The following is a 15,100-nucleotide window of genomic DNA, read 5'->3' as shown; positions in this document are numbered from 1 at the left end:
GTTCATGGAAGCCGCGAATTGTGGAAGTCAACTTAACTCCCTTTAGAAAAAGAGAGGCGCGGCACTGTTGCTGTTTGCGCACACCGCTGCATGCCAGCCAGTCCCTAGCCTACCTTTTATCTTATCTTATTTGCATGTGTGCGTGTGCAGCATATGCTGCGCTACGCACGATTCACGCGGCGTGTGTTTGCAACCAGGCCGGGATGGGTTTAAGAATGCCCAACTTCAAGGAATGTTCTGTTCACACACAGAGTCAAAGTGAGGCAAAAATTGCATCACTATAGCCCAAACCACAAAGGAGATTGTAAAATAAATTTTGATTTCTCTTGAGGAATTATATTTATCATATTGGCGGATTTAAAAAGAAATAAATGCTACAGCAAAAGTAACAATGAAGTGCAACAACAAATTATATCATATACCAGTATACAAATAATAAAATGTACAGCACGGAGAAGTTAACAACATGCAAGCAACAACACAAACAAAACTACATTAAATGTCGAGTCAATTCTAATTGTGATATAACTGGACAGCGCGGTACCTGAATATATACTTTGTCCTGCCGCAACCATATTTAAAAAACAAACAAAAAAAACATTGGGTGGCCCCTAGTGGCAGCCCTGAGCAGGTGCTTATTTATGAGGAGTCTTAACTCATTCAAATCAAGACATATTCTTACGTTTTTCAAGAGTTCAGACATTCAATCCACGGTCTAAAAAATGGTTGGTGCTCAATAAAAGAAAACACTTAAGTAATCGATTACTTTAGCTGATGCAGTTCTTGCTATTTTAATTAAGTTGGTGATCATTCATATACTTCAACTCATATGAACTTAGTATTAGCAATTCGTTTCGAGAAGAGCAGAGTTTGAACATTCCATGTGATGATTAGCATAATCTGGGCTCACTTTAAAAAACAAACAAACAAAAAAAAAAAAACACTACGCGTTTACACTAGGCATGTGTAGTTTGGTTTAGTTACTGTAACGGTATTGTCCAAAAAACTAAGTGCCAGGACAATATGTGCAACAATTACATTCAGTTAATAACACAAACCGGTCCAAATAAACGGATAAAAGTGAATAACGTCTTCAAAGTACAGTAGCTGCAAATGTGCAAAAGCTTCCTTAAGAACTCGTTTACTTTTAATCACTCTTGAGGGCCCCCTGGTGGTCTTTTCCTTCACGTCTAATCCCGTTTTGCAAAACGGCGAACTGCACGTCATGCTGCTATACACAAACTCCGATTTTAATTGATTTGTTCGTATTTAGACAACGGGACACTTCTTAGTATGACGCATTCCAAGCATGTATATAGACAAAAAGACAAAAATACCACGAGTTTGGCGTCAGTTTATTCCTTGAGAAATATCAAATAGATAAATGGTGCAAGTAAAACAATGCAAAACTAAATTAAAACATTTTGCAACTGCATAGTAATTAAATAGCAATAAAAAAATTAAATAACAGAATGTAAGAATCAGTGGGCACCCATTTATATTCAAGCCAGAAAGCATGGTACCATGTCATAGCTAAATTAATTAGAAATAAATGTACGCTGTCTGAAAATTGACTAAGTAATTAAAAGTAATTAATATTGAGAAATGACAGCAGATGAAAAACCCAACATGCACAGTATTCTAATATATATATATATATATATATATATATATATATATATATATATATATATAAATAAAAGCAGCAGCTCTGGTTTCCCACATCAACAGACTGAAAACCTAAACCGGGCTCTAAAAGCAACATACAGCAACTCCTGTTAGTAAAATCTAAACAATTTACAATGTTGGTGCGTTTTGAGTTATCTCCAACAGTGATCAAAGAAACCTGTTAAAGGTGAAAATTAGTCTGTTATATCCAGTATTTGTATTATTTACAGGCAGTCGAGTGAAAATATTTTTCTTCTCAAAATAGACGTAAATAGCTTAAAAAACACTAAAATCACATTTTACAAAGATGAAAAATTATGTGCGTGTATGTGTGTGTGTGTGTACAGTGGACCACTACATCATGGCATTTGCAGAACATGGAAAAATACCTGAAAATGGCAATTATCTGGCATAAAGTGTATTGCAGACAATCCCTGAGCTTATTCAAGCACCCAAGTGCCTGTGCAGATTGGATAGGTCCCACCAATAAAGCAGTAGATTAACCACATTTCAGCAAAACTTCAGCTGAGGATAAGTAACTCAGAATATAGAATCAAACATTTGACACAAAAGACACATTATGTGCGAGGAATAACTTTCAACATTACTGTTGTGGAAAAGTTCTTCTTCTGGCTTGTGTTTTGCTAAACCGGCTGATCTGAGGAGCGCCGCCTGGCAGTTTCATCATTCGCAGGTTCCCATGAGTGTAGCGGGGCCCGAGGAACAACGAAATGTTGGGAAGCCTGTGGCAAGATGTAGCGCACAAGTAGATGATGGGGTGGGGGCGGCGGGGGAGGGGCCATAACTGTGGTGACAAACATCGGGGCGCCAGCCATGCAATGGGACCAGACTGGTACAGGTTGGCAGAAATATTGGAGGTTTGCTGGAACCTGAACATCGGAAGAAAATCAAGTCATTAATACGTTGGTAATGTCCTTTCGTACGTATCTGCTATTTAAGACTACCAATCAGTCTAAATCATACGCATATCCCATTTACTGTAAGTCCAATGCTAAAGCCATTGCATGTATAAATACTGCCTTGTCCATTTACTAGCTCTGACTGGGAAAAAAATCAGAGTTAACCAATCCTGATTTTTTTCACGCACCTGTTGACTAAGCCTGATAAAACATCAACCATGTGTTCCACCCCCTGGTTGAGAATTTTAAATGTGAAGACCATCAATAACTGTGTTTTCGTCAGGCAAAACTGACGACGTCACCATAGCCCTGTAAAGACTAAAATGTGGCGAAAATCGAGTACGTTTTTGTCTGATGAGAACTAGATTAAATTGTTAGTGGGCTGACGAAAAAGGTTTGAAAATGTCCTTTTTTTCCGCCAGATTATTGAGAGAGGCCGTTTACTGGTGTTACATGAATGCAGCGCGCATACTACAGCGTCGCAGAGAAACCATACTTTGGAAGAATGCGTCAAGCGAAAACAAACACTATTTGCCATTGATTTAAGTGCATAATTTCTAGGTAATTTATGATGTGCATATTCAGAAATACACAATTTGAACAGGTATGTTATGAAATGTGATAGTACATAAATATAGAAATTATGGACAAAAAAAATGGACAAATTTGTTTACCTTGTTGTTAAGCTTCTCAGCTTTTACTTACATGATATCATACTTGGTTGATAAATTGTATGAAAACAAGTCTATTATGGATGGTTGACTGCTGCCAGCTTGTGTGACACGTCATTTAATTTCCATATTACAGTCTGGCTTGCTGGGCCCTACTTCAGACAATTTCATACTTGCCTTTGTCTTGGTCAGCTATTTTGCAAAACCCGGCAGATTGAACTAATTTACCCAGTAGAACGGATATTTGGGCTTGCTTTGGGTCTTGACCTGTGACGTCACTTGGTAAGATGGTGAGGAAACGTCTTTTAAAAACATTTGTAAACCTAGGTAATGTTTCTCAGTTGAAATGACCCGAAATGCAATTCACCCGTTTAAGCCCAGACCAAAGTTATACTTGTGCATTGTATATCGGTGCGTGGTTAAAATGGATTAGAATACTGTACAATATGTGAACCAAACATTGTGTGAACCAAGCAATTTTTTCTCAAACATTAAAAGGTTGGAGACAAATATATACCACCCACCAAAAAAAAAAACATAGCTTACCAAGTTTCTGCTGTATCTGACTCTATGTGATCCAACTCCGTGACGTTTCCGAATTCTGGGAACCTTTATTATCTTGAAAGTGTCATCTGCCACTTGTTGTTTTTTCACTGGTGCCTTTTTTTCTAGCTTGTCTTCTATCTCTCCGTCCTTTGCCTCCTCTTCTGTGTCGCTGGACACAGCCGAACCACAATCAGAAGATGTAGCAGAGTGATAGTCGGACGTGTCTTGGTTTGTGGAGTCCGCAGGAGAATCCTCCTCCCCTTTTTTTACACTTCCATCCTCATGCTCTTCCTCATCTTTGAAACATGCTATTGAGAATGGATAGCTATTCTCCCTGGATCTGTGAAAGATGATGAAATGTTGATTCATCGCATAATGAATGGCTAGATGACTACACGCTCAAACTCCTAGACAGTGACTCACCTCACGCACACCTCCAGCGGGTCGATCCACACGGTAACTTCTGGGGGAAGACAGAGATCACTGGGGGTGAGCTCACTCTCCTTACAGGCCTTCACGAGCACTTCATCATTAGGTGTTCCGTTATTTATCCGGATGCATCTGCAAAATCAATCAATAAATAAATAACAGCTCCCTTTTAGAACCCCTAACAGACATACCTATTCTTGTAAGTATTACATTGATCTGCTGATTCATCATAGGCGACCTCACTGTTTTCTAAATATAGATTATTTTTTTGAAGTGCAGTGGTACCTGTACTTACAAAATTAAGTTCTTCCGGAAGTCATTTGGTAAGGTGAGTTTTTCCATTAAGTACAGATGCTTTACATAATATATAATAATATTAATAGCCTAATCCGTTCCAAGCCGCCCATCTAAAAAAAAAAAAAAAAAATGCTCCTAAACCCTTTAAAATATAAATGATAAATGTAACAAATACAAATTGGAATTACATTACGTATTATTATACATCAACCATTTTCACCCTTCGTATCCTGAATTTTCTTTCATAACAAGAGACAATATCTTTAAACTAATGCAAACTACAAGGTGTTTGGAGGGTTAGAAAAGTGGTTCTTAACTTTTTGTAGGTACGGAACCACACTAGTTTCCTATGGGCATTCACCGAACCCTTCTTTAGGGATTTATGTTTCAGATTCAAGATATTTGTATGTTTTTTTTGTTTTTGTTTTTTTATTCTGCTACACAACATGAACTGCACTGATTAGCAAGCAATGTAACGCGATTATCTGCAGCCAGTCACAAATTGATACGATGAGTCGGGTGTGTCTTGGCCTTCCCAGTGGAGGCTCCACCAAACCCTTAGGGGTCGATCGACCCTGGTTGAGAACCACTGGGTAAGGGTTTTTCAATCATTCATTCATTCATATTTCTACACGAGTTTTTAGACACCAACAAAATTTGCCTATGCTAACGATGAGCAATCACGATTACCCTTACAGCACAAGCGAGCACCATTTCATATTCCACTATGCAATGAATTAACATTATTTTTGTCACTTTTTTTTTTTTTTTTAAAGGAAATGATCCCCAACTTATGTTGACCAGTTTTTGGGAAGGTGTTTGTCCCTTGCCACCATTGCAAAATGGCATACGCCTGCAGGAAAGATCTGCGTAGAAAACGGCGGCGCAAACATGGTTCCGGCGAAGCTTCGAGGCGAGTATTTTTAGTTGACCCATTTTTAAAGTTGGCTTCTCACCAGATTCTCACCTATTAGGTCGGTTCTGGAACAAGATCCTCTTTGATAAATTAAATGTCTCAGTATTAGTTAACTACCACACCACGTTGTGACAGAATGCGCTTCCTTATTATTTATTGTAAAGTTCTCTTTAATGTATTTATTTATTTATTTGAATTATGGAAGTGCTAGATGAATGAAACGTGAAGTGAGATGTCATAGCAGCATCGCTAAAAGGTGGTACAAACAAGAATTGCCGAGTTTTATTTTCATTGAAGAATTGACAGTATGCTAACAACAAAATAAGAACAGAATGTACAGCCCAATTGACCAAGCATGTAAACAGAACAACAGTAATCTTCCCTCATGTGTAATATGACAGAATAAGTCAGAGTTAATTAAACGGTATGTAAATTTCCGATTACAGTTATATTTTCAAAATTGCTGAAATAAATGTAACTGTTGCAGTGAGAGTGCCTATTCACCTGAAAGCCTGGCCTTTGCTCGGGCAATCCGGGTACCAGTGGCCGTCATACTTGTCGCACAAGAGCTGCTGTAGTTTCTCGGCAAACAATTGCGCTTTGGCTTCGTCCAGCTTGCCACGCGCTATCGCAAGCCGTTTGAAAAAGTTGACTCCGGCTTTCACCTCTCTTTTCATGCTGCCTGTGTAGACAAAATTAGAAAGAACTTGCACTTGTCAACAATACACATAACTGGTTTTTATGAGTGCGTGTTTACAAGCAGTCTACTGACAGACTGCATGTACAAGATTCTTTGTGGGGTTTTTTTTGTGTGTGTGTGTGTGTGTGTGTGTGTGTGTGTGTGTGTGTGGTGCAACTGCTGCTTTAATCGGCGATATGCAACATTGTTGCACATTTGTCCATTCTCCATGTTTTTATTCTACATATTTAACAAACAGTTGTGTTTGGTTTTACTTAACATTCTCAGATTCTTGTTACCTGAACGATGATTATTACTCTGCTTTAAATTTACAATTGGGTCGAATTAAATGATCCCGATGCAAATATAAATTAAAACTCAAGAGTTAGCAACTTAATCCAAGCACTCATTTTGATGCACATATGTTCCATGATGTAATGTTGCAATGGCCTTTAAAAGTATACTAATCCAAAAAAAAAACAACTGGAAATCTTACAGACGCAGCTGGCAAAACGAAGCTGGAATGAAGTCAAACAGCAGTGCAGACAAGCTCACAAGTGACCTGCACATTGAGCCGCTTGTTTATCTTCAGATAATGTGTCCGTGTGTCAGGCTGACCGGGGAAAAAGGAGCACGTCGATGAATATACGGCCAAGGCAACTCCAGCTGGGCTGCCAAACTGGCTGAATCAACTGCCCATGTGGTGTATATACAAAGTTTTACTTTGAAGTCAAAAGTTATTGGGGCAGTACACCTCAAATACGTCCATTTTGTGCTGACTTTTGAAAAGAAACTACAAAAGCAACCTCCAAACTCAAATGTCTTTGAAGTCAAAACTTGTTTTTTAGTCATTGTAGCAGCACAAGAGAAAAAGGTGTTAGGTCTCATGAGATTGACAGAATTTGTCAGCTTCCACTTGGCTGCGGGGTGCAGCTAAAAGTGATACTTTTTTTTGTGATCGGCAATGAAATCAACACTTTGACATATGCCAATCACGTACACATCTGTGGAAATGAGCTGATTGGTTGCATTACCACTAATTGTACTTTTGATTTAATGAGCTTTTGCAACTGCAAAAGGGTGTCAGCAATGGCATCGAGAAAAATGTGATGAACACAGATACATTTGAGAAACGGTGTTTCGGGATGCACATAAGGATTATTTTAATTGTTGATTACCGGATAAAATTTAATTACAACTCTATTTAAAAAATTATTATTTCAAATTGACAGTAAGATAAAATAAGTAAACTAAAATTCGGTTACTGGTTTGTTCCACAACATATTTGGAAAATGGGCTTATTCAGCACAAATATGTTTGCTTACAAGGAGGACTACAGAAATAGAATACTTTCTAGTGAGAAACTGACATTAAGAGGGTTTGGACAATTTTAAATTAAACTAGGTCTCAAAACTGTTAATCGGTTATGAAAAAGGTTATCAATTAATTCGATAATCGATTAGTCGTCATTTAAAATCAATCAATAGTAGCATTACCTTGAAGTTTCTAACAATTAACACTGACCATCAACAAGCGTCATCGACGTCACTTGACGTTAAGTTTTTTTCTTCATGGAAATAAATGTAGATTTTTTTTTTTTGAGGGGGCAGCAACTTGGGCTTGTCAGAATGCTCTAACTTGGCTGGCAAGTTCACTTTTTTTTTAAAAAAAAAAAGGGCTGGAAGAGTTAAGTTCTGTGTACTTAATTACATAAACTGGGAGACCAATGTGACATGGTGAACAAGTAGTAAGCACATTCGCCTCATACTTCTGAGGTTGAGGTTTTGCATCCAGAGTCCAACCATGCTATGTTGTGTCTGCATGTTCTTTTGCGTTAGGTTTAATGAAGACTATACATTGTCCTTAAATGCGAGAGTGAGTCTGAATGGTTATCTATATGTGCCATGTGATTGGCTGAATGCCAGTTCAGGGTGTACCCTGCCTCTTACCCAGTCAGCTGGTATAGGCTCCAACTCACCCACAAACCTGATGACGGTTTGCATAGAAAATGGGAGGGTGGATGGATAGGTCAACATGCGCTCTCAGTTGTGTTTGAATGGTCAAAACACATCTGCACGTACACAACTTGGCTCTTGTACTTCCAGTTTCTCTACCAGTGGTATAAGACTGTAAGCCCATTCTGACGCCTGGCTTTTCATCTTGCCACTGTTTCTCTTTCTAGCTTCTCAAGGCACAGATAAATGCAACCTTGTACTTGGCTTTATCCTGAAGTTGTGTTTATGGAACTGAAAGCAGATAAAATGTGGCTGACTGAGCATTTCGTCTGGAAAGGCTATGAGCTCATAGCAGGTTGTATTTGGCTGCATCACAAACAGCAAGTATTGGCTTGCTAATATAATATGCTAAATGTGTATGTATAATATATAAAAGACAAAAATATATGTGTATGTATAATATTTTGTTTTGTTTTTTAAAAGCAACAAACATATTGCCACCAGATGTGTAGGTCTGCAACTAACTCTCTTTAAATGATTATTGCTAATGTTTTTACAAGGCAGGATCTGATTAATTTGGCTTATAATGTTCATGTGTTTGATTCAATCAGTGGTTGACCTAATAATGTTTCCTGGTCAAAAATGACACTGTTTACCAACCAGTGGCCACATGAATTGCAGATAACATTGGAATCACACAAAAAAGCTTTCTTTTATTTAAAAACATGGAGACATGCTACTTGAAATCATGTCGTTTTTTTCTCTTAAATCGTTATAATCAGTCCACCTTATATTTATAATACCCAATCACCAATTTCTGATGGCAAGTGCGGCTGGTGAATTTGACACGTGATTGTTATATTGTAGGTGAATTTGATACTTGACTGTTTTATTGTTATTTAAGCTCGGATGAAACCCAACAAACTTGTTTTGGCATCATCGCGACCCACAAAGAAGAGCAAACAAATAAAACAGCAGGGGCAACACGTGGCCGTGCTCGGATGGACTTCGCGAGAAGCGCGCTAATCAAAAACTTTTAACACTATTAATATGTACAGAGATTTGTTTCGATGAAAAGCGAAATGCTACATTTGACGTTGGCGGCGGTGTGGAAACCCCCTCAGTGGAAAATCAAGTGGGTGGCTATATGAAATTAATTGACAACTGCAAACGACGCCGAAGTCTAACACTGATAAGACAATAATGTATACTTTAAAATCAATGGTTTAACTTAGTAATATTTTCTGCGCATGTTCCATATTGTAGATGTGGCTGAAATGACGCCAACTCTAAGATGAGCCGTTAACCGAAAATAACAGAAAGAAAGAAAAAAAAAAAAGCACGCGGACTTTAAATCAACTCACCGTCGAGTACTTGAAAGTGTATTTTCAGTGAGTATCCAGTCGACTCGTCTCACCGCGATCACGGGCTGGTCCTCTTTTTCTCTGTTGTCCGGTATAGACTTACTGTGATCAGCACATGTTGCTTCCTCGTTCTCTCTTGGCTGTGGTCGTCCGGCTTGCTGGCTGCTGCAAGCAACACGCAACATTACAGTCAGTTGTGTGACTCACTTCCTGTAACTCAGCAGTCATGAGCGCGCCCTGACGAGTCCGACGCGACTAGCCGCGCCCCCACCACACCATATAAGGGCAAACTGCCTCTCAAAACCTTGGCGATTTCCAAATAAGCATGGCGGTATTCTCCTGAACCTTGCGTGCATCCGCCAATCATTTAAAGAAGAAAAGTGTACGCTGCTCTTCTCCGATCTCAAATGGGCTTTTAGGAACACCAAGCAATAACAGGGTGGGACAGCTTGCTCAGCTTTATTGTGTGAAGTTTGTGTTGGCTACAGCTCTGCTAGCTAAAATGTTAGCTTTTCCTGGTTGGATACGAATTGACAAAAACAAAATTAACAATGCCTTTCACGTATTTCATTTTGACTAAATGCTTTTTAAAAATTCTATTCGATTCTGATTTTTAGGTCCGATTCGATTTAGAATCGATTTTCGATTCAAAATGATTTTCAACTCAAAACAATAGGATGGGATTCAATCAAAAATGAATTCTGCCTCAATATATAATAGATGTGCAAAGAATTATCATACTACGTAGATCAGACTGCTGGGAGACAAAAGTGTTTTTTGTTTGTTTGTTTTTTTTACACATTTTGCGCTTTGATTTGTAAGGAACATGCTTTGTCCCATAAACATAGCGTGGGGACAACTGCTATACTCTTGTGTACTTCTTGTAGTGAGCAGCTAAATTGAGAACATGGGCAAAGCATGAAACATGCCACTGTGAGCATAGCGGGAGCATTATCAGTCACAGTTGCATATTTATTTAGTACAGACAGTATTTTTTATTAATTTCCATGTATGTGAGTAATGTACTTGAGAATTAATTTGGAGTTTGAATACATTGTTTTGTATTTGATCCTGTATTGTTTTATTTTGTGAACATGCTGAAGTTTAGTTGATTATGGACCATTTGCTTTGTTCTTTATGAATACTGCATATGTTCCTCTCAGCGCAATTAAGTCATGTGCATTAGAACAAGGATAGTCGCCGCCTGTGAGGGAAAGAAGAAAAAAAGACATGACAACACTATTCCTTTCGTTGTTCAATCTATATAATAGAAGTTTGGCAAAATAACGCATCAATGTGTTTGGGACTTGCAACAAGGAAAGGCCTCTTTTAATCAGCAGATTAGTGACGAGCAAACTTTGTTAGTTGCGGTGTGAAACGTTGCACTCACATTCGTGGTGGCTTATGTGCGTCACACAAGACTGCTTTCAATGAGGACGGGGCCTTTGAATTCCCACCATTGTCATTGTGCGTCTTGCTCACTGGCTTGACCTTCCAGAACAGACTGCGAGTCGACGTCATGGCAAACTGCGCCTTTGACATAGTACGGAAGTGACATATATATATATATATATATATATATATATATATATATATATATATATATATATATATATATACGCACAAAAGCATATTTATATATTTTATATATTTTAAAAGCAGTTCATTGTTTAAATCCAGGATTAAAGTAGTACTATGTAGTAGTAGTATACTATACTGTATGTACTCCAGAATAAATAAAAGTGGTTGCAGCTTATGTAGTGTTCAGGTATTTAAGTGATGATGCATCCGTTCCCATTGATGTAGTTACTAGAGATTTAAAATAAAGTGTTGAATAGATGTGATTTAAATGTGTCCTCGCAAGTGAATACATTTTAAACAATGTCACAGATGACATTTAAGAGGGCACAGTAGCAGCGAATGCTTTGTCCCCCCCAAGTACGATATCTCGTCCTCAGAAAGGTCAGGAGATTATTGTTAGAGGAACGAAGGGCAGCAGGGGTAGAGGACAGGGGTGATGTGATCAATGGGAGTCATCTATGGATGAGGAGACAAGCGGCAGAGTTTTGTACGTATTAAAGTTTGCTCAGGAGATTTGCGGGTCTGCCGGCGTAAAGGATGCTTTTACAGTAATCAATGTGAGATGATATAAAGGCATGGTTAAGGGTTTCATCTGCAGAGAAAGATGGATGGGCAAATGCGGCAATATTTTTAAGGTGATAGAAAACTGTCACTTCTTTAATTTGCTCGAAGAGGGACAGGGGCATCAATGGAGATGTTTCTAATGCAAATGAACTATAGAGGCATAATGTCAGCCATGTTGGACTGTCAAGATTCGAGGGTCAAGATTTATGTAGAGTATGATGCATAGATTTTATTTTCTAGAAGGACTTCAAGTAGTAGAGTTGTAAAATAAATGTTGGATACATTTTGTGGTATTATTTTATTTAAAAAAAATATGCCAAAAATAATAACACTAATTACTATTACTTACTAATACTTACTTACTAATAACTATGAATATGATGAGCAAATAAAGTGTGCATTTTCCTCAGGCAAACGTATTTAATAGAATTATTCTAACATGTATTAAATAGTTTATTAGTTATTTATTTAATATTTTTTTTTTGTTTGATTTGTGTTACCTTACTGTTTTCACCTTGTTGTTGCATCACTGATTTACACCGATGCATGCAGCAATGGCTTTAAGTGCCATATAAATATAGTTGATTTAATGAACAGAATGGAGGATTTTTTTTCTTCTTATAATTTTCCAAAAACTCCCCTAACACACATTTTGAAATAAACTGGTGAGAGGATGAATGTTGAAAACTGATCAATCTTAAATGGTTGAGAAATGGTTTAATCAGTGAATAATTTCAACAGGCTTTGAATTTGTCATTTTGTTGAGCAATGCACTACACTGGTTTGACACTGTGTGTTTCTTTTTCAGGGCCTTTTGCTTATCTCAAAGCTGTTTTATGCAGCTCCCTTTTACACGCCCGGTGTTCTTTAGACCGCAGACATCCAGCCATAACAATGTGAGTCAGTATTTTGAAGGACGACGCCATGTACATAAATACTCATTGTCATGACACAATCCTACAATCACAGATTCCTGTACGTCAATCATTAACCGATCAATAACGTAGTACATTACATCATTAGTTAGATATTAACAATAGATTTAAGCACTGCTTAAAGAAAAAATTATAAAGGTGAAATGTATATTTCAATGGTCAAAAAAGGTGTTTAAAAGTTAACATTGTACACCAAATTATGTTTTTTTTTTTTCTTTACATATTTTGCACTATTTGGCAGGAGTGCTTAGCATGTTTGCTTCTCAGTTACAAGGTTCTGCAATCGAATTACGGCTTTGGCCTTCCTGTGTGGAGTTTTCATGTTCTGTGAGAGATTCCTCCCACATTCCAAAAACACAGATGTTAGAACAGTTAAGCATTGTAAATGTATTGTAAATTATGTATGAATTGGAGTATAAATGCTTGTTTATCTCTAAAGTAGACATCCTGCAATTTTCTGGTGACTGGTCCAGAGTGTACACTGCCTTTGCCCAAGGCCAGCTAAGATAGGCTCCAGCTCAGCCATGACCCTAAACTTTGGTACATATTTTATAGCCATCCCACAAACGCGACTTCAGGGTCTATTAGGTGGAATAGGCAGATGTTCAGAGTGCCAGAGAATCCAGGGGGCGCCAAAGCAGGTATAAGGAAAAAAAAAAAAACACCATCTCGTTATAATAACCATCCAACCTTTTTCTATAGCCACTTATCCTCCCGATGGTCGCTGGCTTGCTGGTACCTAACCCGGATATCTTCGGGCAGTGGATGGGCGGACACCCTGAACTGGTTGTCAGCCAATTGCAGGGCACAAAGAGTGAGAGAAGAGAGTTGATGTGATGGCCAAATACTGCACTTTTTTCCATTCTTTCAACCTTAAATGTAACATTTAAAAAATATTGTGTCTCCAGAATGACAGCCATTCTCCCCTCCGTAAACACGAACGTTAAGTGCGCCCGCTGCTTGTGACGTCACGACGTCCCCCATTTGGTGTTCACACACAAGTCATATAAGGTCTCATTTATTTGGGAATATGAATGACCTCACGAAAAAGTCGGATTCCACAAAAAAAAGAAAATAAGTTGGAATTGAACATTAAGACTTGCAGTGAAAACCTCCTAACATACCCACCATGCATGTTTTTGGAATGTGGAGAAGACCCACACATTCGCGACGGGGGACATGGAAACTCGACACGAGAAGGCCGAATAAGTCGGACGATGCACCGGATCCCCGTCCCAGCTCCTTCAATCTGCTGCCCTCTTTTGGCTGATTTATGTCTCTGACTGACGGACTTGATAGCAAATCAAAACCTCCGGGCGGCAAATAAATAAATAAATAAATAAATAACAATTTGGAGGGATTAACATTATTTCATTTTTTTAAAAGTCGTTAATAACATATATTGATCATTAAAAGCATACTGACACACATTTTGGGATAAAATAAAATAAAACACCCACAATGGTGGGTTCGGATGAATTAACGGTCACTTAGGACATTTTGGGTTATATGAACACCCGCGAAATAGTTGAATGAGTAACTTTTTGATCCATTTTGGTTTATTTTCGACCCAACTGTTGTTAGTTTAGTGTCAGTTTACCTTCGCTACACTCAAATATCCAATCTAATATGTGCCTAGAAATCTATATTTATTTACCCGTACGTAAAACTGAATGTCTCACACCCATAAAAGGAGGCACTACTGTGTTTCTATCAACAATGCATCAGTTAGAATTTTCACTGTCATGCGTTTCTCTTTGTGACCGCTAAAGGGCAGCCTTGTGTCTCAATTTATATCTAAAAATCGTGACGCGCTTCATCTTAAATAAAACCATAAATGTTATAAGTTAATTACTGCTTTAACTCAGTTTAATTGAGTGACAGTTGACACCTTGCTTGCTTTGCAACCTAACTTTTAAGATGGAGTTGTTCTCGTAAAACATTATTTCTTTTAGTGGATGTTCATTTGTGTCTGTTTTTTTCCATTCATTATGTATTTTAGTCCATGTTACTTTGAGAAATGTAATAATTTGATGTCAGAAATTATTCCTTTCATTTCCATGCCTGATTATAGCCCATATATTTCCATTTGTGGGTATGTGATTATCTCACAATGACTGAACCATTAGTTACTCTAATTTCCTCTCCTGATTTTGCATTTCCCATTTTTGCTCTTTTTTCACGTATTTTACCAAGAACTTTATGTTCCCTTAACCTTCTTTAGTGCTTCTTTATGGCTATTCAAAATTTATTTTTATAATCATAGATCAAACTAATTTGCATTACTTAATCATCATTCGTGTATATGATTTTTGTTTGTTTTGTATAAATGCAGCTTCCTAGTGGTTTGATTTGTTTACCGGTTTACATAGTGGGTCAAACGGCCAGCCCACCAGTTCTTGAGCTGAAACCATGGAGGCCCTTCCCCTTATTAACTGTAACACTGATTGCATTACAGAGTCTTTAAACAAACACTTAATTTTCTCCAAGCGTCATAGGTCATCCAGTTTATTTATCAGCGTATTTACGATATGCTTGTTTTCCAAGCTGTGCATCACCATGCTGAATTGATTTT

The 15,100-nt window shown here is 37.8% G+C and overlaps 1 protein-coding gene across 1 annotated transcript; it reads right to left on the bottom strand.

Annotated features, from left to right (window-relative positions):
* Nucleotides 1-1,337: 1,337 nt before the first annotated feature.
* LOC148426713 (uncharacterized) lies at nucleotides 1,338-9,622 on the bottom strand. Its single transcript, XM_088410849.1, has 5 exons — nucleotides 9,446-9,622; nucleotides 5,952-6,129; nucleotides 4,229-4,366; nucleotides 3,806-4,145; nucleotides 1,338-2,558 (listed from the first exon to the last, which is right to left on the bottom strand). Exons 2-5 carry the CDS (start codon nucleotides 6,122-6,124, stop codon nucleotides 2,313-2,315), a joined length of 897 nt encoding a protein of 298 aa, XP_088266975.1. The 5' UTR covers nucleotides 6,125-6,129; nucleotides 9,446-9,622; the 3' UTR covers nucleotides 1,338-2,312.
* Nucleotides 9,623-15,100: the final 5,478 nt, after the last annotated feature.

The sequence above is a fragment of the Hippichthys cyanospilos genome, chromosome 3, assembly GCF_059441005.1.
Source record: "Hippichthys cyanospilos isolate Australia breed blue-spotted pipefish chromosome 3, RoL_Hcya_1.0, whole genome shotgun sequence".
Lineage (NCBI taxonomy): Eukaryota > Metazoa > Chordata > Actinopteri > Syngnathiformes > Syngnathidae > Hippichthys > Hippichthys cyanospilos.
The sequence above is the reverse complement of the archived record's forward strand: the minus strand, read 5'-3'. Positions and strand labels throughout refer to the sequence as shown.

Coding starts and splice junctions, on each gene's coding strand:
- LOC148426713 (XM_088410849.1), bottom strand. CDS start 6,124: ATGAAAAGAGAGGTGAAAGCCGGAGTCAACTTTTTCAAACGGCTTGCG. Junction 4,146..4,228: donor CCGCTGGAGGTGTGCGTGAG/GTGAGTCACTGT, acceptor CATCTTTCACAG/ATCCAGGGAGAATAGCTATC. Junction 2,559..3,805: donor TCAGATACAGCAGAAACTTG/GTAAGCTATGTT, acceptor TCCGATGTTCAG/GTTCCAGCAAACCTCCAATA.